This window comes from Pimephales promelas, chromosome 13 (genome assembly GCF_988280905.1).
Source record: "Pimephales promelas chromosome 13, fPimPro1.hap1.1, whole genome shotgun sequence".
Classification (NCBI taxonomy): domain Eukaryota; kingdom Metazoa; phylum Chordata; class Actinopteri; order Cypriniformes; family Leuciscidae; genus Pimephales; species Pimephales promelas.
In genome coordinates this window covers 34,795,163-34,818,749 of record NC_142781.1, presented here as the reverse complement: position 1 = coordinate 34,818,749, position 23,587 = coordinate 34,795,163, and the positions used below count along the sequence as shown (strand labels likewise).

The 23,587-nt window shown below is 37.5% G+C and overlaps 3 protein-coding genes across 5 annotated transcripts in view; 1 reads left to right on the top strand and 2 right to left on the bottom strand.

Annotated features, from left to right (window-relative positions):
- Positions 1–516: 516 nt before the first annotated feature.
- On the bottom strand, positions 517–2,719 carry LOC120492037 (zona pellucida sperm-binding protein 4-like). Its single transcript, XM_089118948.1, has 8 exons — positions 2,007–2,719; positions 1,741–1,928; positions 1,570–1,667; positions 1,341–1,498; positions 1,072–1,264; positions 855–1,002; positions 700–772; positions 517–624 (listed from the first exon to the last, which is right to left on the bottom strand). Exons 1-8 carry the CDS (start codon positions 2,695–2,697, stop codon positions 548–550), a joined length of 1,626 nt encoding a protein of 541 aa, XP_088975074.1. The 5' UTR covers positions 2,698–2,719; the 3' UTR covers positions 517–547.
- A 1,567-nt stretch (positions 2,720–4,286) lies between these two features.
- On the bottom strand, positions 4,287–6,431 carry LOC148976890 (zona pellucida sperm-binding protein 4-like). Its single transcript, XM_089118943.1, has 8 exons — positions 5,777–6,431; positions 5,511–5,698; positions 5,340–5,437; positions 5,111–5,268; positions 4,842–5,034; positions 4,625–4,772; positions 4,470–4,542; positions 4,287–4,394 (listed from the first exon to the last, which is right to left on the bottom strand). The coding sequence occupies exons 1-8, from the start codon at positions 6,390–6,392 to the stop codon at positions 4,318–4,320; spliced, it is 1,551 nt and encodes a 516-aa protein (XP_088975069.1). The 5' UTR covers positions 6,393–6,431; the 3' UTR covers positions 4,287–4,317.
- Positions 6,432–13,766: 7,335 nt separating this feature from the next.
- The window catches only part of LOC120492038 (GDP-L-fucose synthase), a 28,109-nt gene continuing 18,288 nt past the window's right edge, over positions 13,767–23,587 (top strand). Inside the window, exon 1 of one of the 3 annotated variants that reach the window (XM_039690122.2) lies at positions 13,767–13,866. The gene's annotated coding sequence lies outside the window, so the exon portion shown is untranslated. Of the gene's footprint in view, positions 13,867–21,395; positions 21,504–21,830; positions 21,853–23,587 lie in introns of those variants that run through there. The other 2 variants (XM_039690121.2, XM_089118946.1) reach the window with 2 other exon arrangements.

The window sequence follows — 23,587 nt, the reverse complement described above, 5'->3', positions numbered from 1 at the left end:
ACAAGACATATGGAAATTGAGCATTTCAATGCAATGAAGGGATTTAAAAGCCCTTCACACAACAAGTTGGGCTGCACAATAATGGTAAAACAATAATTTCTCATTTGAGAAATTTCTTCTTTTATCCAAATGATGGCACTTTCATGCAACACAAAAATCAAAAGAATGTCTACACACAGTATGCAGGATCTATTTGTCAAAAATACTGTAAGTCACAACTCCAAGAAACTCACAATTGTGAAAAAAAAGTCACAATTACCATTGTTAATCCTTGGCAAAATAATCTGTGAGAAGTCTGCACCCTGCTACATAAAATATTGAGCTTTACAGAAGCATGGGAACCCAGGTTTGCAACTGGTGCTTGGCAAGTATGTTAGTGAAATGGCTTGGGCAGAAGTTTGGCTGGTTTTGCTAAAATCAAGCACCAATCAGAATGAACCACCTTGCTAAAGCACAAGTGGAACTTCAGTAGTGTGGTCCAGTTAATAAAAACAAGAACAGTCACATAAGAGCCGATTCGTTGAACATCAATACCAGTTTATTAAATTTACATGACCAGGTTAACTTCTCCACTAGACACCACAGTTTGCCCACTAGAGATGGTCTTGATGGGAGTGTCCCTTCCTGTAAGAGAAGTGGTAGAAGCATTTAAACACCAAATTCTCACGGTTCCCAAGCCGGTTTACAGCGAGCACTCACTTTTCCTAGCGCAGCTTTGCTCACAGGAGCCAGAAGAGGGATGGCACACTGCTGTACTACAGTGGATGAAGATCTAACAGAGGGAGAAAAGGTTTAGCCATAGAGTACACTATAAAAAGCACTATTAAGGGTTGAGGTAAGGCTACGGAGCATACGGTTTCCTGCAGAGGAGCCAGTGATGAGGGATCAACAAATGTGAACATCTTCACAATAAAGCGCTTGTAGTGGGTCGGGAACTGAAGACCAGACGATCCAGTCACTGGAACCAATGTGGTCAGGTAACGATCATCCTGGTAAGGGCATCTGAAAGGCAAAGAGGGAATCAGAAACTCCTTACAGCACACTAGATGGACAAAGACTGGCCATACTCACCCATCAACCAGAAGGTCCCATTGGGGTAGACTGAGTGGACTCGGGGTTGAAGTCGCCCAGCAATGTCCCAGCATCAGGACAATGTTGGGGTCAGTCCTCTCCAAAACATGCACCTCGACATACACAGGCTCCCGCAGGACTTTTGTAACAGGATAATCAGCATCACTGTAGTAGGACGTGTACGCCTCGTCCCCTGAGGAAGAATTCAGTGTTCAACCAGAAACTGGAGTTTTAGAAAGGCTTTAACCATACTTGGGACAAACCCTTACCTTCTGCACAGCCTTTGGTGACACACTGACCATTTGCGAGTCTAAGCTCCACCCTGAGGGGTCCAGGAGCAGCTACTGGTGGAGGTGGAGGAACAGTGTTGACCTCCACAACCAGAGCTTCCACAGAAGTACCAGAGTACCTACACTGGAAGAGAAGCCTGGAAAACAAACAGTGAGCTTGTAGCATTTGCCAAGGATTAACAAACAAGCTGAAGCATACATCACCCACTCAAAATGGCTGTCCCTTGTGATGGAGCCAAGTGGTCCAACACCCACTTCATACGAGGAGGTCATTCTGTTCTCATACACCACATACCCACTGTCCTCCTGCAAATAGTAACACTGTTGGCATCCAATCCATTCGAAGCCATGCAGAACAAAACCACAAGCAGCTACTCACCATCACACTCGTGCCGCACGCAGTGACGGGGAACTGGTATATGGCAAAGAAAGGTGTGGATCCCACAGGACTGCAAGCTGGATCATTTCCACCCAGGAGACGGACTGAATCCAGGCTCAAACGAGGCAGAGTGACATCTCTAGCCACCACAACCACAAACTGACCATCTCTTATACACTGGACAGTCACTGGAACAAGGTACAAGAGCTGGTTATTGATGAATCGGTTTAACAAGAAACACCTTTACATTGACTCTACACTCTTACCGGCCTTCCCATAGTAACACTGCTGTCCGTTAAAGCAGCAGTTAATAGCTGCACACTCGGCACCACTGATACCAGGCGGTCCACACTGGATCTGCTCATAATCAGCTACAGCACATTTGTCAATGGGCTCTGCCTTTACCACTGGCTGAAACTGCTGAGGAAACTGTTGACTAACTTGAACGGACTGAGGAAACTGCTGACTAGCTTGTTGAACGGACTGAGGAAACTGCTGACTAGCTTGTTGAACGGACTGAGGAAACTGCTGACTAGCTTGTTGAACGGACTGAGGAAACTGCTGACTAGCTTGTTGAACGGACTGAGGAAACTGCTGACTAGCTTGTTGAACGGACTGAGGAAACTGCTGACTAGCTTGCTGTTGAACTGGCTTAGGATACTGTTGATTACCTTGCCATTGAACTGATTGAGGAAACTGTTGACTAGCTTGCTGTTGAACAGACTGAGGAAACCACTGACTTGATTGCTGTTGAACTGGCTTAGAAAACTGTTGACTGGCTTGAACTGACTGAGGAAACTGCTGACTAGCTTGCCGTTGAACCCGCTGGTCAGTTTGCTGGAACATCAGAGCTTGAGGACTTTGGGGCAGATTACTCCACTTTGGAACAGCATGACAGAACACACAGAACCAAACACAAAGTGCCAGAGACTGAACAACACACCAACTTCCTGCCATTGTCCAACAGCTAGTCACACTGTTGAGATGCTGCCTTTTGGTTTTTTGTACTCTACCAATTTTGGCTAATTAACGATAATCCCTCCCTTTTCATTAACAGTCATGATTCTCCAGACTTGCATGAGTGTGGAGTTTATCCAACTGGGTGTTTCCGTTTGTTCTTAAGACTCAATTGTCTTTGTTTTTTTTTACCCTTTCGGAACATACATAGAATGCCCATATTGAGTTTAATTCTACTTTACTAGTTTACTAGTACTATTTCTGCTGTTCAGAATTCAGCCTTTGTTGTATGCTTAATCCTGCGAATATAATGGTGGATGTTCTGGCTATTCTAGCCTGTGTATTCAGACTGACTCAAGAGTTTGACATGCAGGATTATGTTTCAATGATATGGAAGCCTTTATCAGGAAACAATAGCTGCCGTATTCTTAAAATGATCCAGCATTTCTACTATTATGCTCTTATAAGTGTTCATGCTTTTGAAAGCTGTATTCATTTGATCAAAAATAGTACAAAATGTGAAATATTATTCCAAATTAGAATAGCTGTTGTTTTCAAAATAATAGTGTAAAGTGTCATTTATTCCTAAACTGGCTAACGCCAGACCATGTATCATTTAGAATGAGACGTGATCTGGAAACCACATGTTCATTTTCTTGTATTTGAGGCATGGTTTACGAATGCCCAGAGCCGTATTATTGGGTGCTACGAAAGTCTATCAAATGCACCTGTGTTTCCTCCCCATTCTGTGATTGGTTCCCTATTTCAGGGGAAAATTTGGTTCATGGTGTCCATGCTGCCTAACAGCGTGAATAAAATCACGCTCCAGCAAGGCAGCATGGGGAAACCCAGGCTAATTTATTCCTGTGATAAAAGCTGAATTTTCAGCATCATTACTCCAGTCTTCAGTGTCACATGGTCCTTTGGAAATCGTTCTAATAGGCGCATTTGCTGCTCAAGAAACATTGATTACCATCAATGCTTTGCCACAGTCTGCCAGCATTGAGTTTGTGACTGGGACTCACTTCCCTGAGTATGTTCACTGTGGTCTGTAGATGCACACAAACAAGCATCACAAGACATATGGAAATTGAGCATTTCAATGCAATGAAGGGATTTAAAAGCCCTTCACACAACAAGTTGGGCTGCACAATAATGGTAAAACAATAATTTCTCATTTGAGAAATTTCTTCTTTTATCCAAATGATGGCACTTTCATGCAACACAAAAATCAAAAGAATGTCTACACACAGTATGCAGGATCTATTTGTCAAAAATACTGTAAGTCACAACTCCAAGAAACTCACAATTGTGAAAAAAAGTCACAATTACCATTGTTAATCCTTGGCAAAATAATCTGTGAGAAGTCTGCACCCTGCTACATAAAATATTGAGCTTTACAGAAGCATGGGAACCCAGGTTTGCAACTGGTGCTTGGCAAGTATGTTAGTGAAATGGCTTGGGCAGAAGTTTGGCTGGTTTTGCTAAAATCAAGCACCAATCAGAATGAACCACCTTGCTAAAGCACAAGTGGAACTTCAGTAGTGTGGTCCAGTTAATAAAAACAAGAACAGTCACATAAGAGCCGATTCGTTGAACATCAATACCAGTTTATTAAATTTACATGACCAGGTTAACTTCTCCACTAGACACCACAGTTTGCCCACTAGAGATGGTCTTGATGGGAGTGTCCCTTCCTGTAAGAGAAGTGGTAGAAGCATTTAAACACCAAATTCTCACGGTTCCCAAGCCGGTTTACAGCGAGCACTCACTTTTCCTAGCGCAGCTTTGCTCACAGGAGCCAGAAGAGGAATGGCACACTGCTGTACTACAGTGGATGAAGATCTAACAGAGGGAGAAAAGGTTTAGCCATAGAGTACACTATAAAAAGCACTATTAAGGGTTGAGGTAAGGCTACGGAGCATACGGTTTCCTGCAGAGGAGCCAGTGATAAGGGATCAACAAATGTGAACATCTTCACAATAAAGCGCTTGTAGTGGGTCGGGAACTGAAGACCAGACGATCCAGTCACTGGAACCAATGTGGTCAGGTAACGATCATCCTGGTAAGGGCATCTGAAAGGCAAAGAGGGAATCAGAAACTCCTTACAGCACACTAGATGGACAAAGACTGGCCGTACTCACCCATCAACCAGAAGGTCCCATTGGGGTAGACTGAGTGGACTCGGGGTTGAAGTCGCCCAGCAATGTCCCAGCATCAGGACAATGTTGGGGTCAGTCCTCTCCAAAACATGCACCTCGACATACACAGGCTCCCGCAGGACTTTTGTAACAGGATAATCAGCATCACTGTAGTAGGACGTGTACGCCTCGTCCCCTGAGGAAGAATTCAGTGTTCAACCAGAAACTGGAGTTTTAGAAAGGCTTTAACCATACTTGGGACAAACCCTTACCTTCTGCACAGCCTTTGGTGACACACTGACCATTTGCGAGTCTAAGCTCCACCCTGAGGGGTCCAGGAGCAGCTACTGGTGGAGGTGGAGGAACAGTGTTGACCTCCACAACCAGAGCTTCCACAGAAGTACCAGAGTACCTACACTGGAAGAGAAGCCTGGAAAACAAACAGTGAGCTTGTAGCATTTGCCAAGGATTAACAAACAAGCTGAAGCATACATCACCCACTCAAAATGGCTGTCCCTTGTGATGGAGCCAAGTGGTCCAACACCCACTTCATACGAGGAGGTCATTCTGTTCTCATACACCACATACCCACTGTCCTCCTGCAAATAGTAACACTGTTGGCATCCAATCCATTCGAAGCCATGCAGAACAAAACCACAAGCAGCTACTCACCATCACACTCGTGCCGCACGCAGTGACAGGGAACTGGTATATGGCAAAGAAAGGTGTGGATCCCACAGGACTGCAAGCTGGATCATTTCCACCCAGGAGACGGACTGAATCCAGGCTCAAACGAGGCAGAGTGACATCTCTAGCCACCACAACCACAAACTGACCATCTCTTATACACTGGACAGTCACTGGAACAAGGTACAAGAGCTGGTTATTGATGAATCGGTTTAACAAGAAACACCTTTACATTGACTCTACACTCTTACCGGCCTTCCCATAGTAACACTGCTGTCCGTTAAAGCAGCAGTTAATAGCTGCACACTCGGCACCACTGATACCAGGCGGTCCACACTGGATCTGCTCATAATCAGCTACAGCACATTTGTCAACGGGCTCTGCCTTTGCCACTGGCTGAAACTGCTGAGGAAACTGTTGACTAACTTGAACGGACTGAGGAAACTGTTGACTAGCTTGTTGAACGGACTGAGGAAACTGCTGACTAGCTTGTTGAACGGACTGAGGAAACTGCTGACTAGCTTGTTGAACGGACTGAGGAAACTGCTGACTAGCTTGTTGAACGGACTGAGGAAACTGCTGACTAGCTTGAACGGACTGAGGAAACTGCTGACTAGCTTGCTGTTGAACAGACTGAGGAAACCATTGACTTGATTGCTGTTGAACTGGCTTAGAAAACTGTTGACTGGCTTGAACTGACTGAGGAAACTGCTGACTAGCTTGCTGTTGAACCCGCTGGTCAGTTTGCTGGAACATCAGAGCTTGAGGACTTTGGGGCAGATTACTCCACTTTGGAACAGCATGACAGAACACACAGAACCAAACACAAAGTGCCAGAGACTGAACAACACACCAACTTCCTGCCATTGTCCAACAGCTAGTCACACTGTTGAGATGCTGTCCTTTGTTTTTTTGTACTCTACCAATTTTGGCTAATTAACGATAATCCCTCCCTTTTCATTAACAGTCATGATTCTCCAGACTTGCATGAGTGTGGAGTTTATCCAACTGGGTGTTTCCGTTTGTTCTTAAGATTCAATTGTCTTTGTTTTTTTTACCCTTTTGGAACATACATAGAATGCCCATATTGAGTTTAATTCTACTTTACTAGTACTAGTACTATTTCTGCTGTTCTGAATTCGGCCTTTGTTGTATGCTTAATCCTGCGAATATAATGGTGGATGTTTTGGCTATTCTAGCCTGTGTATTCAGACTGACTCAAGAGTTTGACATGCAGGATTATGTTTCAATGATATGGAAGCCTTTATCAGCAAACAATAGCTGCCGTATTCTTAAAATGATCCAGCATTTCTACTGTTATGCTCTTATATGTGTTCATACTTGATCAAAAATACAGTACAAATTGTGAAATATTATTCCAAATTAGAATAGCGGTTGTCTTTGTAAATATAGTGTAAAGTGTAATTTATTCCTTTGATCAAAGCTCAATTTTCAGCATCATTACTCCAGTCTTCAAGTCAAGTCATCCTCGTTTATATAGTGCTTTTAACAATGTATATTGTTTTACATAGGGCAACCACCAAGCGTGCAGGGCTACCACCAAGTAGAGCATTATAAAAATAGCCTTGATGTCACGAATGCATGAACTGTTTCGCATTTGTCAATGAGAGCATATGACGTAATTTAGATATATTTTTAATATGGAAAAATGTGTTTTTACAGATATTATCACGTAACTTTCAAAAGAAAGATTGTCATCAAAGAGCACCCCGAGGTTCCTAATGACGACGAAGACTTCACAGAGCAGCCATCAAGTGTTAGACAGAATTTAGTAGTAGGAAGTTACTAGTCATCCAATTTTTTGTTTCAGTTATGCATTCTGTTCATTTTGTGCATTGGTACGTTTCGTCTGTGTGTGAATAATATAGAGAGATATATAGAGCTGCGTATCATCAGCATAACAGTGAAAACTAATGTCATGTGTCCTAATGATTTCTCCTAATGGTAGCATATACAGGGTGAATAGCAGCGGTCCTAGTACTGAGCCTTGTGGTACGCCATACTGAACTTGTGATCGATAAGACATCTCTTCATTTATTGCTACAAACTATTTAACGGTCAGAGAAGTATGATTTAAAGCATGCTAATGCAATTCCACTAATGCCAACATAGTTTTCTAGTCTATTTAAAAGAATGTTGTGGTCGACGGTATCAAATGCATCACTAAGATCGAGTAACACAAATAGCGAGATACAACCACGATCGGATGATAAGAGCAAATCATTTGCGACTATAATGAGAGTCTCAGTACTATGTATGGTACGGTCTAAATCCGGACTGGAAATCTCACTGACAACATTTCTTTCTAAAAGGAACTGTTATGTCCCGTATTATACGGAACGGATGGACGTGTAGTTTTAAATGATGTTAAAAAGGAAAGATCACCAAAGACACAAAATCTAAGTTCCACAAAAAAAAAAGATGATTTATTTTGTTTGTAGTGGAAATAATAGTGATAAGTTAAAGGATTATGTACCATGATGGTAGTTGAACAAACTCAGGGTTGCAGGATTAGTTTCAAGTTGACAGAACCAAACCAATCCAGCCAGGCTTTGTTGGTACTGCGATGCTGATCTTCAACTTTCCCTGTCAACTCAGGCTTTGATCCTGAGTTTAGGTGTGACATCAGTATAGCGAACAGCCAATCACATGCTGAGAAAGAGTGAAACTCTTTCAAAACTCATTGAAATAAATTTCTCAAGAGAGAAGTAGCACAATTCATTAATTAAATAAAAGTATTAAAATATTAAGAATTTAAACAGATTTACACAGCAAGAAGAAAATAGCTGTCTATGAAAGAGTACAACTAAAAGAAAGTCTCGCTACTGTATATCAGTGCAAGTAAAAGTTGTTAGTTAGTTCACAAGAGAATTGAACATTTAAGCTCACATGTAGTCATTTTATAGCTTCATTTATTGATTCTAAATCGTATTTATATTACCTTTATATAGCCTACTGTACGTGTTCATTTAAAATCTGTGTAATAATAATTGATTAACTGAAATTATACGTGTGAGATCGTTTTAGGGTATAATAATTACAGAAATAATTTATAAATCATACAAATTTATTTACTAAAAGCCATGATTTTGTTTTTTAAAATCATTTGCTGTGGAGTGACTTTATCACGTCACACGTGTCACTTTGCTCACAGCTGATTGGTCCAAGTTCGGTTTGCAACCTCTTACCTGGAACATAACCTGCCTCGGACCAGGTTAGCCGTGGAGTGTAATGCCCCGCCCGTTTTCGTTTAAAAACGGAGACCTTTTGCTACGTTTGCACCTCCCGTCCACACTAAAACGGGAAAGACGAAGACCTAAAACGGAGAAGTTTAGAAACGCTGCAGCTGCGTTTTGAATCTCCGAAGGGCGTTTTAGTGTGGACGAGACAAAACGGAGGAGTTTACAAACGATGACGCATAGGCTCACGCTCGGCTCTATGTTTGGGTGTTATCAGTCATGACGTGTCCTTCCCTGATTCGCCAACCACTGTTTACACCGGCGCGCGCATGCCCAGTGTTGGTGAATGGTCATGTTTTCAGTTGTTTTAATGTGGACGGAGATCATTTCTATTACGCAGACAAAACGCTGGTGTGGACGGAGATCGTATTCGTTTTAATTCTCCGTTTTTAAACGAAAACGCAGTAGTGTGGACGGGGCCTAAGTTACTATGGCGATGAACACTGCTAAAAGCCAAACAACTTTCATGGTAGCCTACCTAAAACCCAGGGTTGGCACAAACTAAACTGAAACATAGCTAGCCACCTAAACCGGCTTCATGGTACAGGCCCCAGGGTGCCCCCAAGGCCAAAATAATAAACAAAAATAAACGTATAAACAAAAAAATACTTTATTTTACCTACACGGAGAGTAAACCAAAAATACAAAATAACTTCCCTAACTCCCTGAAAATAAATAGATCGCAAAGGAAGTCAAATCAAATGGCAGGACACCCCTACATCATATAAACAAAGTCAAAGTAACTCATCAACACAAAAAAACAATCATAATCAAATCGAAAAGTTTGGGATCTGTCGACTGGAGCAGGAATTCAGACTGGAGCAGGAATTTAAACGCTGTGCATCTGTAGATCCACCAATCAGGGTCCTCCAGCTGCAATCACTCCCTGCACACACACACACACAGATCACCAACAACCCACACAACAAAATATCGAGGATCATAACAGGAACACAGTTGTGAGGAAATCATTCAATGGGTTAGGAGGACCTCAATATTTTGCACATTCAAATCCAGACTCAAAACTGTGCATTTACTGAATGAGCACTGTGCCACTGTTCGTCCCACTGTAACTGTATTTTATTTTATTTCTAACCTGTTTGAATTGTTGTGATTTCTTCTTTGTAAAGCAATTGTGTATGAAATGTGCTTTATAAATAAACTTGCCTTGCTTTACCCTTAAGCAAATGCTGAGTAAAACAAAAGGCTATGACTTTGAAGATTGTTTTTCCAATCCAATGTGCACTGTAAAAAATTATTTTTTGGTGAAGTAAATACTAGTGAAAAAACCCAATGTAATTTCCTTGAAAAAGTTAGTTCAGGCAAGAATTTAAAAAACTAAGTAAATTCCATATCAGTACTTATTTCAAGCGAGTATAAATGAAAGTGTAATATCAACTCAATAAAATTAAGTAAAAATTACTCAACTTTTCTGATACTGGGGTTCCCATCATGCACTGGACCTTGAATAATTAATGAGGCTCATTTTTCACTGGTTTCCAGCTATTTACACTGTTTTATCATTGATTTTTGTTTTCAGTATTAGTAAATTGCCATTTTGTGACATTTCGAGTAATTTTTTTGCTTAAAACGACACATTCAAACACAAAAACGATCCATCAAATGTTACCACCATTGTGTATTGTCTACCAAGTATTGAGGTGTTTGCATTCACATAAGGCTTAAAGTCTGACATGATGTATATATAAATTACTTAGATGATCTGAGTAAAGAACATACTATAAATGACTAATAAAATTCAAGATAATTGTTTTAGTGAAGTGTAATACAAAGGCAAAGGAAATCGGTATTAATCAACCTTTTAACCTGTAAAGTTTACTTAATTCCACATTCCAAGTAAATTTAACTTAAAGATTTCTAATTAAAGCTACTGATAAATATGTTTAGGTTTTTACTTGACAAATCTTTGTAAATTTACTAGCATTTTCTGAGTGAGATCGTTTAGCAAGGTTTTTCCTACTCCAAATTTTTTACAGTGTGTAGCAAATGTAAACAAGTGTGATATATGCAATTGTGAAAATGATTCCTATTTAACCCTGGATTTTTAATAACTGAAGCTTGCAATTTTGGTTATTAAAAAATGTCACCGTGCTTCAACGCAGAAGCCGTAGGGCAGAGATTTGCAACTTCGGTTCTGGAGGGCAATTTTTCAGGGTGGCAGATTTGGGTTGCTGGGCGCCAATATTTCCAGAACAACTTAGTCAATCTCCAATAATGGCAGTGGTTTCTTAACCTGCAACCAAGAAGACTTAACACACACACACCGACACACTGCTTTTCCAAGGTTGGATTTGGCCAGGCTCTAACTATAAACAGGAGAGTCGTCTCAAAACATCAAGAGAACGCCTTCTTTCTCTCAAGGACAGCTAAACTTTAGTCTAACTGGAGTAAGACTTTACCAAAGAAATGCTTCAATGACCCCTTTATGTTTTAACACTTTGGAGACCTTTCTAAAACACAAAACAAATCCCTGTTTTATTTCTGGAAACCAGGCTAAATGAGTAAGCACTCTCACGGCATTCACATCACAATACATGAAAAGCATTTCAGTAATAACAACGCAAATCTCACAACAAGTCTAGAGAAGTCGTTCAACTCATTTAATATTCAGAAGGAAAAATATTAATTAATACCTTGATTATAATTACTCATTGTAATTGAAGCAGCGGTGTAGGGATGGGCAACGATTAATCGCATCCAAAAGAAAAGTTTGCGTTCACATAATATATGTGTGTCTAGTCTGTATAATTAATTTGTATATATAAATACCCACACATGCATGTATATATTTAAAAAAATGTGTTATAATTATATATCAAATATTTATATTTATATATAATATTAATTGTGAATAAATATATATAAAATATATACATGCACATATTTCTTAAATATATACAAGCATGTGTATAATTAATTTGTATATATAAATACCCACACATGCATGTATATATTTAAGAAAAATGTGTTATTAATATATTAAATATTTATATATAACATTAATTGTGAATAAATATATATAAAATATATACATGCACATATTTCTTAAATATATATATATTTAAGAAAAATGTGTTATTAATATATCAAATATTTATATTTATATATATTAATTGTGAATAAATATATATAAAATATATACATGCACATATTTCTTAAATATATACAAGCATGTGTATAATTAATTTGTATATATAAATACCCACACATGCAAGTATATATTTAAGAAAAATGTGTTATTAATATATTAAATATTTATATTTATATATAATATTAATTGTGAATAAATATATATGAAATATATACATGCACATATTTCTTAAATATATATATTTAAGAAAAATGTGTCATTGATATATCAAATATTTATATTTATAATATTAATTGTGAATAAATATATATAAAATATAAAATATATACATGCACATATTTCTTAAATATATACAAGCATGTGTATAATTAATTTGTATATATGAATACCCACACATGCATGTATATATTTAAGAAAAATGTGTTATTAATATATCAAATATTTATATTTATATATAATATTAATTGTGAATAAATATATATATAAAAAAATACATATATGCACATATTTTTTAAATATATACATGCATGTGTGGGTTTTTATATATACAAATTAATTATACACACTACACACACATATTATGTAAACACAACTTTTATTTTGGATGCGATTAATCGTTGCCCATCCCTACTTGCTTGGATTGTTTTTTTGTTGTTTTTTTAAGTTTAACGATGAACATTCCCATTACGTATGTCTATCACAGAAGTGTTTACATAGCAAATGCATTCGTGCCTATTTATGAGCTGCTGGTCTGAAAACGAGGTGTGTGTTCAGGCGCATTGTTGCCATTGACCAACTGAACCCTGGTCTTAAGTCAATGGAGGAATATCAGGAATTTGGGGGTCCACACACACACACACACACACACACACACACAGAAATATTAAACATTAAAAGATTACAATGTAAAAGATTAACATTGTGTACATAAAGATTTAATAGGATCCAGATTGTCCTGTAGATGATTTACTAATCTTTATGCCTCAAATGTAGCTTGACTTAAGGTGAATTTTATTAGTGATTTAGATAAGGGGAAATTATAGAGCACAAATGCACGAATTTCTCAGAATGAAGTGTTAAATAAATGTTATATCTTAGCTAAACATCTCGCAGGCAGACACCTCAGAGTGTGAAAACGACATGTTTGGTGCTTCGATGCTATATATATGAAGAGAGGAACTTAGCTTCGATGAGGAACTGTAAAATTGGGAGATTAATATCTATACACGTCCGTCTCATTTGGACTCACAACCTGTCTTTTCAAAGAGAGATCTCTCAAACAACTTAATGATAATGTTTTAATGATATTTTACTTTGATATATAAGTGATTGCTTATTTTGTTTCTTTTTAACATTTTAATCCTGATAATGGTTGAATTAATTTTACTCTTCATTTATTATTTGATTGTCTGTTGTTAATTAATTAATAACATCTGACTGGATTTCCTCCATGCATCAGTTGTGAAATAACATTTAGCCAATTTTAGATAGCCTATGTTAGAAATAGTTTGACCTAAAAAGCTAGTTTTATTTATGAACTCCATCTTCCACATAGCCTATCAAATACTGTACGACTACAAAATAAAAGTGTTTTTTAGACCAGATCTTCGGGTCTTAGATAAAACGGCAAATATTTGTCATCATTGTTGTGTTTTAACTGAGTTTTTTTTTTTTTTTTTTAAGTTGGGAACAATTTATTTAATTTGTGCTACTTAGTTGGCCTACTTTTTTTCTTTTTTTTTGATCTTAAAGGGTCTCGCTCTGCCAGTTTTTCAAGCAAAACAGGATAATATTCATGTTAGCTCCGCCCAGTGTCACCGAATATAGCAGACACTGAATATCTCAGAACAGCGTCCTTAAATGCAGGTGTGTGTGTGTGTGTGTAACAAACCACTAAGCTGGATTTTTTTTTTTATCATTTCCCCATAGGCCCAATTCACAGAGCGACAGCCAACGAGCCAGACAGCAGGTAATGTAATCTTTCAGAAATCCTATGTATTCAATAGTGAAGTTGCAAAATGATACAAAATGCAATAGCCAGAGTACAAATGGGATTAAAAAGCAGACAGTATTACACCGGGTTTAATGGAATTACATTGGTTACTGTTTGATCTAATGCTGCGTTCAAGTCCTCCTGGGAAGTTCGTACGTACGAGGTGGGAAGTCGTGTTTACGACGTGAGGTGCGTTCAAGTCAGTTTCGTCGGAGCAAAATGGCGGTGTACCTTCTTTTAACCCTAAAACCGTATTCTGGACAAATTTGGGCAAATTAGTTTTAATTATTTTTTTAAAAATACTTTCCTTGATCTGAGCGGTACAAGACTTGGCTACTTTTCCTAAGTTTGCCTCCAGTACACACTCAATTTTTTTTGACTTAATTCTACAATGTTAATTGGGTGAAGAAAAAAAAAACTCCTTAATCCCGTATTTGCCCAAAAATGGGCACCCTATAGAAATGAATGGGAAAAACTGCCATTTAGAGCACTCTTCTTGTTTTTTTGTAAAAATAAATGATTAGATCCAATACAATGCATATCTAACATGCACACAAATGAAGGGCTGATCCTGTACAACATTCTCATCATGTCAAAAACTCACACTCACACACACACACACACACACACACACACACGCAAACAATGCATTCAGTGAGCATATGACAGAGCTGGGCTAATGCTTTCCAGGATAATGTTTGTACACTCTAAAAAAAAATGGTGCTAAATAGCACTAAAAGTGGTTTATTTAAGCGTTAAGATTTAAGCGTATAGGGGGCAATTTCGGACAGAGCCTACATGTCTCTAGAGCAGTATTTCCCAACCCTGTTCCTGGCGGCACTCTTTTTTTGAGGAAAAAGTACATACTTTTGAGTGTGTAGCTTTGGGACATACTATCACGTCATCTTTAACGGACAGCTCTGTCGCGTGCTGCGTGCATCCTGTCACCGTAAACTGCCCTGTCAATCATCTTGTCACAGTTAAAATCCTCCATTCTATCTAATTTTATTTCCTACCGTTTCGGAGAGCACGTTCGTCTGCCAGTTGTGGGTCTTTCATGCTCTCCTCATGTTTACAATTTGAATATAATGATGCATTTAAAACGTAATGGCTAAACGTGTCTTTATAAAAGTTCACAGTGCTGCCTCAAATGCAATATAATGTGGACAAGATTGAATAAATTAATTTTCGTCAGGTTAGATACTGATAATTAATCACTCAAAGCTCTTTATCTAAACCTCTCTACACAACCGCGGGGACTCGCGCGTCCTCCGTATCGACTACGTGCTGTAGTTTTTTAACACTTTTTTACTCGTGTTTGTAGTTCTAACCGAATCCTCGTCCAACGCGCAATGGTTTGTGGGCAATATCAGCCGTTAGAGTGTGCATCGATCTACACTTCGGATTCTGACCGGAAAAAGTAGACCATCCGGGTATCTTTGAAACACTCATTTCAACATACTACGATTTGGGACGTACTAATTCTATTTTCAAATACTATTCAGGACGGATAGTATGCGAATTGGGACGCAGGGGCAGTGTTGGTGTGCCGCCAGGAACAGGGTTGGGAAACACTGCTCTAGAGGAAGTGAAGCTGTGCTTTTTTTGTTTTTAAAGTACCTTGCACCAATCAGGACCAAGCATCAATCAGCCTTCAGGAACCAATCAGAGGACGTTCCTAGACAGACAAACACAGACACAAAACAACAGAAACATAACAAAAACACAAATCCTAGGGTTGTAACAATATTTCAACTATTCTATATATACATTTTTTTACATAATGTTTATATTTTATAGATTGCAGAATAAAGCAAACAAGTAGACTATTTCACCAGTAAAGACTTGATGGATTGTATTCAAGGTAAAGACATTTAAAATGGCATACAGGAGTCCGTTAATACTAATGTGCAACAAATAGAGTATGTGCACTCTCGGTGCACCCATAACTTTTTGCATGGCGAGCCGCAATTTATTATTTGCATGGAACTATTTTCTCAGACAACCTATTATCTTGATTAGCAATTATCTCTAGATAAAATATTAAAACACTGCATGCCAGAGGAAAGGTGTTCCAAAGCATTGCATCCACAACAAATATATATTTCTATTTATTGAATTTTTTTTTGTTGCAACTTCTCAGTAATAATTTTATGTAGTTTAAGTCTTTAACTCCATTAAAGAGAATGGCATATTTAATCGAAATGTTTATATCAGAAGTAAAACATAGTTTAAATCATTATTTTATTTATTTAAACCGTTATTGAGAATGTGCACTGTATTAGCCTACTCATGAAGATTTATGGTTCATCTGCCGTTAGATTATGTGCGCCAGTTTCACTAAACGGCCCAACGCACGTGCTGGCGCAGAAACTTAAGAAGTGATGGATACTGGCTCTAAGTGATTGGCTTGGTGAGTGAAATTTTATTTGTAGGCTATTTTCTTTTTGTAGCCCATCCACAAGTTTCCTACGCCCCATGAGGCCTTGCGGCAAAAGTGGGCGCGACTTCCGGTTGGAAGTAATCAAAGCGCAACTTGACATGCTTGACACTCGTTCATTCAACAGTTGACAGTCATTCAAGTTATAGCGATCCAAACTAGCTAACGATGTGGGAACACAATCTCAACGAAATGAAAAAGGGTGAAATAACAGTACCTTTACCCTCCACAGTGTATTATAATAACATTATTTATAATCAATACTCATCAAGGCATGGTGACAGACAGTTGTGCGAGCTGACAAACAATTAAAATAAAAAATACACACTTAGTCATTGTGCTTTGGAGTTTATTCAAAATTATAAATGAATGTGCTGCTTGAATACATTAACTGGCACATTTGGTATTCTGTCAACACAGGCTTTGATCCTGAGTTTAGGTGTAACATCAGTAGTGAACAGCCAATCACATGCTGATAGAGTTTATAGAACATTAAGAATTTAAACAAATGTACACAGGAAGATTCGTCGTCTTTTTGGAGGTGATGGAAACTACAGTCGTTGGCAGGATCAGAGACGGGCTCTGGCAGGATCACTCTGATTTCGTTTTCAGCTTATGTTCAAAACAATCCCGTTTAAGCCACTAAATTAGTTTAGTCCGGTTATACATACAACCGCGAACAGCACATGTTGTCTCTGAGCTCCGTAACGACATCTCTCATAAAGATTTGCGTCTTTAAATAGTAAAATAATTCTCAGAAAAACAGCTAGCCTCTTCGCTAACTAACACACAAAATACCATTGGAATGCTACTTCCGCCGCGTCACCGGAAGTTTCACCCACTTTATTTTTTACAGGAGCGCCCCTCGGAAACTTGAGGGTAGATAGGCTATAATTTTCTTTAGATTTTCCATCTAAAAGTGACCAAAAAAACATTTAACTCCAGCTCACCATCAGTGTCGCCAATTCCCTTTGTCTCCAGAATGTGCGTACGCACGGCTCAAAGTTTGCTTAATGGTGCGCACATTCTCTCGTCAAGATTGTTTTTTATAGATCACAAACTTTGCGTGGAAACTGGCGTACGTACGTTTCCAGCCCCGCTTTATAAATGAGACCCCAGAACCGTTTAAAAAATACCGAGTAGGTACTGGTATCGGATAAAACCCAACAGATACCCAACCCCTAATTAAAAGTCAATGGTCAGCATCTCAACTAAAGCAAACACTGATCTCTATAATGGTAACTTCAAACCAAACATTTTCAGTTAAACATCTCAACAACATCTATAGATGTATGGCAGATATAAAGTAATACTGGATAATAACAAGTGTGATAATGTGTGATGCCTGGAAGTCAGTTGTAGATCTTGTGTTTTCCTATTTTCTGTTGGTGTGTTCCTGTTTCCTTCTGTGATTCTGCTTGTTAACAGCAGGTGCTCATCACTAATGCTCAACAAACACGAACGTATTCACTTAATTATCTCACTGCTGTTTTGTAGATTTTCCTGTGGGGTAGAAAGGGTTAACAGTGTCAGATAAACAGACACACCCACAGAATGTATTTTAACAGTTATATGCTGTAAGTTGTAAAACAGGTTTACACTGCCAACACTGTTAAATAAACATTTTTAGGTCACCATCGTGCTGAAGAGTAGAGCCTATGAGAATAGGCCAAGAATTTGTGTGCAGAATAGGCCTAATCATTGAAACATACCTGTTTGGAATATGTGATTGTGTTTTGATATAGCCTGCATGTGAACAATAATCATATTCATTCTGCATTTCCCCTTGTAAATCATTCATTGTAAAATTTAAACTGTCATCTTGACAAAAACTTGAATGCCACTGCCCACTAACATGCTTCTAAAGCTAGTTATCCAAATTTGGGGGCCTTAAAACTCATTAAAACGCACATGTGTAAATCAAGAACATCAAAACTTCAGAAAAAGGTCACTTTTGAGACCTCAGTAGCATATTTAGAAATTCCTGCATAGGACCCTGGGTGGAGACCATTTGTGCAAAAATATTTCATTAGCCACTTACACATTAACTTTGTATGGAAGCTAATTAATTTAAAGGTAATTGCGACTTTTTATCTCACAATTCTGACATTTTTTCTCAAAATTGCGAGTTTACATCTCGCAATTCTGACTTTATTTCTCAGAATTGCGAGATATAAAGTTATAATTGCGTGATGTAAAGTCGCAATTGCATGTTATAAAGTCAGAATTGCAAGATATAAAGTCGAAATTGTGTGCTGTAAAATCCGAATTGTGAGATATAAACTATTCTGAGTGGAAAAATCTTTTTTCCCCCTTAAAATTGGGCTGATGACTCACAATTGAGAAAAGATGTCAGAATTTCGAGATATAAACTCGCAATGATGTGTTATATAATCAGAATTGTGAGATCGCAATTGTGAGATAAAACTTGCAATTGTGAGATAAAAGTCTCAATTCTGTCTTTTTCCCTCACAATTGCAACTTTATTTCTCAGAATTGCAACTATATATCTCTTAATTGTGACTTTATATCTCTCAATTGCGACTTTATATCTCAGAATTGCGACTTTATATCTCAGAATTGCGACTATATATCTCTTAATTGTGACTTTATATCTCTTAATTGTGACTTTATATCTCGCAATTGTGACTTTATTTCTCAGAATTGCAACTATATATCTCTTAATTGTGACTTTATATCTCTCAATTGCGACTTTATATCTCAGAATTGCGACTATATATCTCTTAATTGTGACTTTATATCTCTTAATTGTGACTTTATATCTCGCAATTGTGACTTTATTTCTCAGAATTGCAACTATATATCTCACAATTGCGACTTTATTTCTCAGAATTGCAACTATATATCTCGCAATTGCGACTTTATTTCTCAGAATTGCGACTTTATCTCTTAATTGTGACTATTTCTCAGAATTGCGACTTTTTTTCTCAGAATTGCAACTATATCTCTCAATTGCGACTTTATTTCTCAGAATTGCAACTATATATCTCTTAATTGTGACTTTATATCTCTCAATTGTGACTTTATATCTCAGAATTGCAACCATATATCTCGCAATTGCGACTTTATTTCTCAGAATTGCGACTTTATATCTCTTAATTGTGACTATTTCTCAGAATTGCGACTTTTTTTCTCATTTTTGCAACTATATCTCTCAATTGCGACTTTATTTCTCAGAATTGCAACTTTATATCTCTTAATTGTGACTTTATATCTCTCAATTGCGACTTTATTTCTCAGAATTGCAACTATATATCTCACAATTGCGACTTTATTTCTCAGAATTGCAACTATATATCTCACAATTGCGACTTTATTTCTCAGAATTGCAACTATATATCTCGCAATTGCGACTTTATTTCTCAGAATTGCGACTTTATCTCTTAATTGTGACTATTTCTCAGAATTGCGACTTTTTTTCTCAGAATTGCAACTATATCTCTCAATTGCGACTTTATTTCTCAGAATTGCAACTATATATCTCTTAATTGTGACTTTATATCTCTCAATTGTGACTTTATATCTCAGAATTGCAACCATATATCTCGCAATTGCGACTTTATTTCTCAGAATTGCGACTTTATATCTCTTAATTGTGACTATTTCTCAGAATTGCGACTTTTTTTCTCAGAATTGCAACTATATCTCTCAATTGCGACTTTATTTCTCAGAATTGCAACTTTATATCTCTTAATTGTGACTTTATATCTCTCAATTGCGACTTTATTTCTCAGAATTGCAACTATATATCTCGCAATTGCGACTTTATTTCTCAGAATTGCAACTATATATCTCTCAATTGCGACTTTATTTCTCAGAATTGCAACTATATATCTCGCAATTGCGACTTTATTTCTCAGAATTGCGACTTTATATCTTAATTGTGACTTTATATCTCGCAATTGTGACTTTATTTCTCAGAATTGCAACTATATATCTCGCAATTGCGACTTTATTTCTCAGAATTGCGACTTTATATCTCTTAATTGTGACTTTATATCTTTCAATTGCGACTTTATTTCTCAGAATTGCGACTTTATATCTCTTAATTGTGACTTTATATCTTTCAATTGTGACTTTATATCTCAGAAGTGCAACTTTATTTCTCAGAATTGCAACTTTTTATCTCGCAATTGTGACTTTATTTCTCAGAATTGCAAATTTATATCTCTCATTTGCGACTTTATTTCTCAGAATTGCAACTTTTTATCTCGCAATTGCGACTTTATTTCTCACAATTCTGACATCTTTTCTCAATTGTGAGTTATCAGGCCAATTTTTATCAGGCCAAAGTCGCAATTAATATATATATATATATGTTTATTCAGTGGCGGAAACAAGTTTCCATAACTTTGTGCTCAATCACTGTTATAAATATGGGTGGGGTCCTTGGAAATTTCTTTCCCCTGTAAGGGGTCCTTGGGTCCAAATGTTTAAAAACCGCTAGACAACTAGAAACAAGGGATGAAGAGCAAACCAAGTTCAGCTGATCTGAGAGACCGTGTAGGACGGTAAGGCTGGAGTCAGACAAATATTGTGGAGCAAGACCATAGAAGCAATACCTTAAAGTGTATACGTGTTGCCACAGGTATAGCCAGTGAAGTTCGTAAAACGCCTAGGGGTGAACTCTCACTGCACTGTTTTGATAGAGGAAATTTAAATAATTTAAAGTTTTTCCAGTCTAACATGTGTTAGTGCACTACCTAGAACAATTACTGACATTATGACAAAACTATAATTACATTCTAATTATGATTAGGTTATTTTCATGATTACTGATTATTTTTAATTTCCTCTATGTAAAACACTTTTAAGTACCATTTTGTATGAAATGTGCCAAACTTGTCTTGAGTTCACAATATCTGCCTGTGGGATTAGCAGAACAAAAAAAACCCATTTTGATTTCTTAGATGAACCATCTCTTATCAGTTTGAAACAGCACAATGAAAGGAAAGGGTCTTGCTCCGCCAGTTTTTTTAACAAAACAGGAGAATCTTGTAAGCTCCGCCCAGTGTCACCGGAGTGTATAGCAGACACTGAATATTTCAGAACAATGCAGGTGTGAGTGTGTAACATAAACCAATAGGCTGGACACTTCTTTTGATCACTTCCTCATAATTCACAGAGCGACTGCCAACGAGCCAGAGAGCAGGTAATGCAAACATTATGAAACGCTACAATTGATCCAAAATACAATAGAGTGCGAATAATACACTTGTTTTAATGATGTTACCAGGTCATCAAAGTATTGATTTTAAGTTGTTTTTTTTAAATTAGTTTTAAAGTCTGGCACCTTAATGCATTGTCAAGCACATCGTAGTAAGATCCTCTTGATATTAGGGATTTTACGAGGCACATTAGCCTAATGTGCATTATCTTACCAATTAAAAAAAAAACTTGAAATCCTTACTTGTCTGGTTTATACTACTCTGAGCAATGTTTGAACTTTGTATTTTAAGGGCTTCTTGGGTTGTTATTGCCTCTTCACGATGACTCATTAAGTAAGTCACTGCTAAATGACTAAATCTAAATGTAAATCTACATGCTTATGAAGTTGCTTTTAGCCTACTATGTGTACCTATTTGGATTTAGTGTATTTTAGCTGTGAGTTCCCAAATGTGCTTAAAAACAGCCACTTTAGATGTTGAGTTTGTTATTAACATTCCATTGAAGGAGCTCTCCTCTATTCATTCGACAAACTGCGTATAGCCTATGGTTATGCCTTTATTTGGCGTGTCTAAAACTGTTTTTGTTCTGCAGTGTTTTTAAGTCTATATTATCTTACGAACAATACTTTTTTTGTATTTCACTAAAAACGAAATAACATTTTGATGCTTTTAATGCGTAAAATATGCATGTAAAATGGAGATACAAAATACAAAAAAAGTATTTGTCGTAGATTAAGAAAACAAATGCATCGTTGTAATAAATTACCACTGATTTTTATCATTTAAATGTGATTTGTTGACGATCTCATGGTTTATTTTTACAGTGTAAAACCATTACAAATTTCAGTCACTTTCAACAGAGAGAGCACAAGAAATTACTAAATTAATTATATTACGATGTTGTCACTTGGACCTTATGTGTTTCACCACCCTCTGCCGGAGCTGTAATAATTATTTCCCTCATTATCATGCATACATAAGTTCTGTTTCTTATGTGTTTCAGTGTTCTGGCTCGTCTGCGCAGTCTGTGTGAGTCTTTACATTGAGATGATAGTAGCCTAAAATATTTCTGGGTGAGAACCCACACATGTTTTTGGTTTTTGTAGTTTTCTTTTTGCTTCCGACGGCCATGAATTAATCTATTAAAATGGTAGCCTAAACTTAGGCGTCCCGCTGTGGCCTTCACTTTTTTTCATGAGAGCCGGGATGGGGGGGGCACATTGCGCCACTTTTAGGGCCACTTTAGGTCACCAACAACATTAGCTTAATGTTCTATCATTATACAAGTCATTTTATCAATCTTTTATATACTTAACAGTGAAGTTATATTAATACGATTTTTTATCATATCAAAATTTGTATCGTTGGCTATGCATCTGCGCCTGAACTAGGAGATGCACATCCATATTCCGCGCGCTAATTTTAAAACTTACCCAAAATTTGTGCGGTCGATGATAATGCTGTGTTTTAAGAATAGTCTAGAATGAAGTGAAGAGTGGAGGCAATTTATTGGTTGATGCGAGGCAGCAGCAGGTAGATCGTTCGCAAGTTAAATATAGAATAAATGTATTTGATCTATACAATTAAAACCATAGACTGTAAAAAAAAAATTGGACGACGCCCCTTCGCTCTTTTCCATCAGAGAGAACTGAAGCGCCAGTGTCTCGATATGACGCGGACATCTTGGATCTTGAGTCGGGACCAGTCATGCGCAGTCGTGAGCAGGAAGTAAAGCCGCGAAATCAAGGCCACGCCCTCATTCTCGCTGAATCTTTCCCCGCACTTTCATTAAGTGTCCTCTGTCTGCTTCGTTCTTCTCCAATGATGTCTGCTGATTGCAGAACCTCATTAAAATAAGATAAATACAACTACTAACCACATAATCAACATTATTAAAAAAAGTCGGCTGGTGCTTCAGTGACTACCTCGCACAAAGAACCTGTCAATCATGATGTCAGAGCACCGTTTTTACCATCACATAACTAACTAAGAACAAACTTATTTTAAAAACGAACACTTGAAATTACATCAATGTGATAGAAACTACAGTAAATGACAGAATCTATCT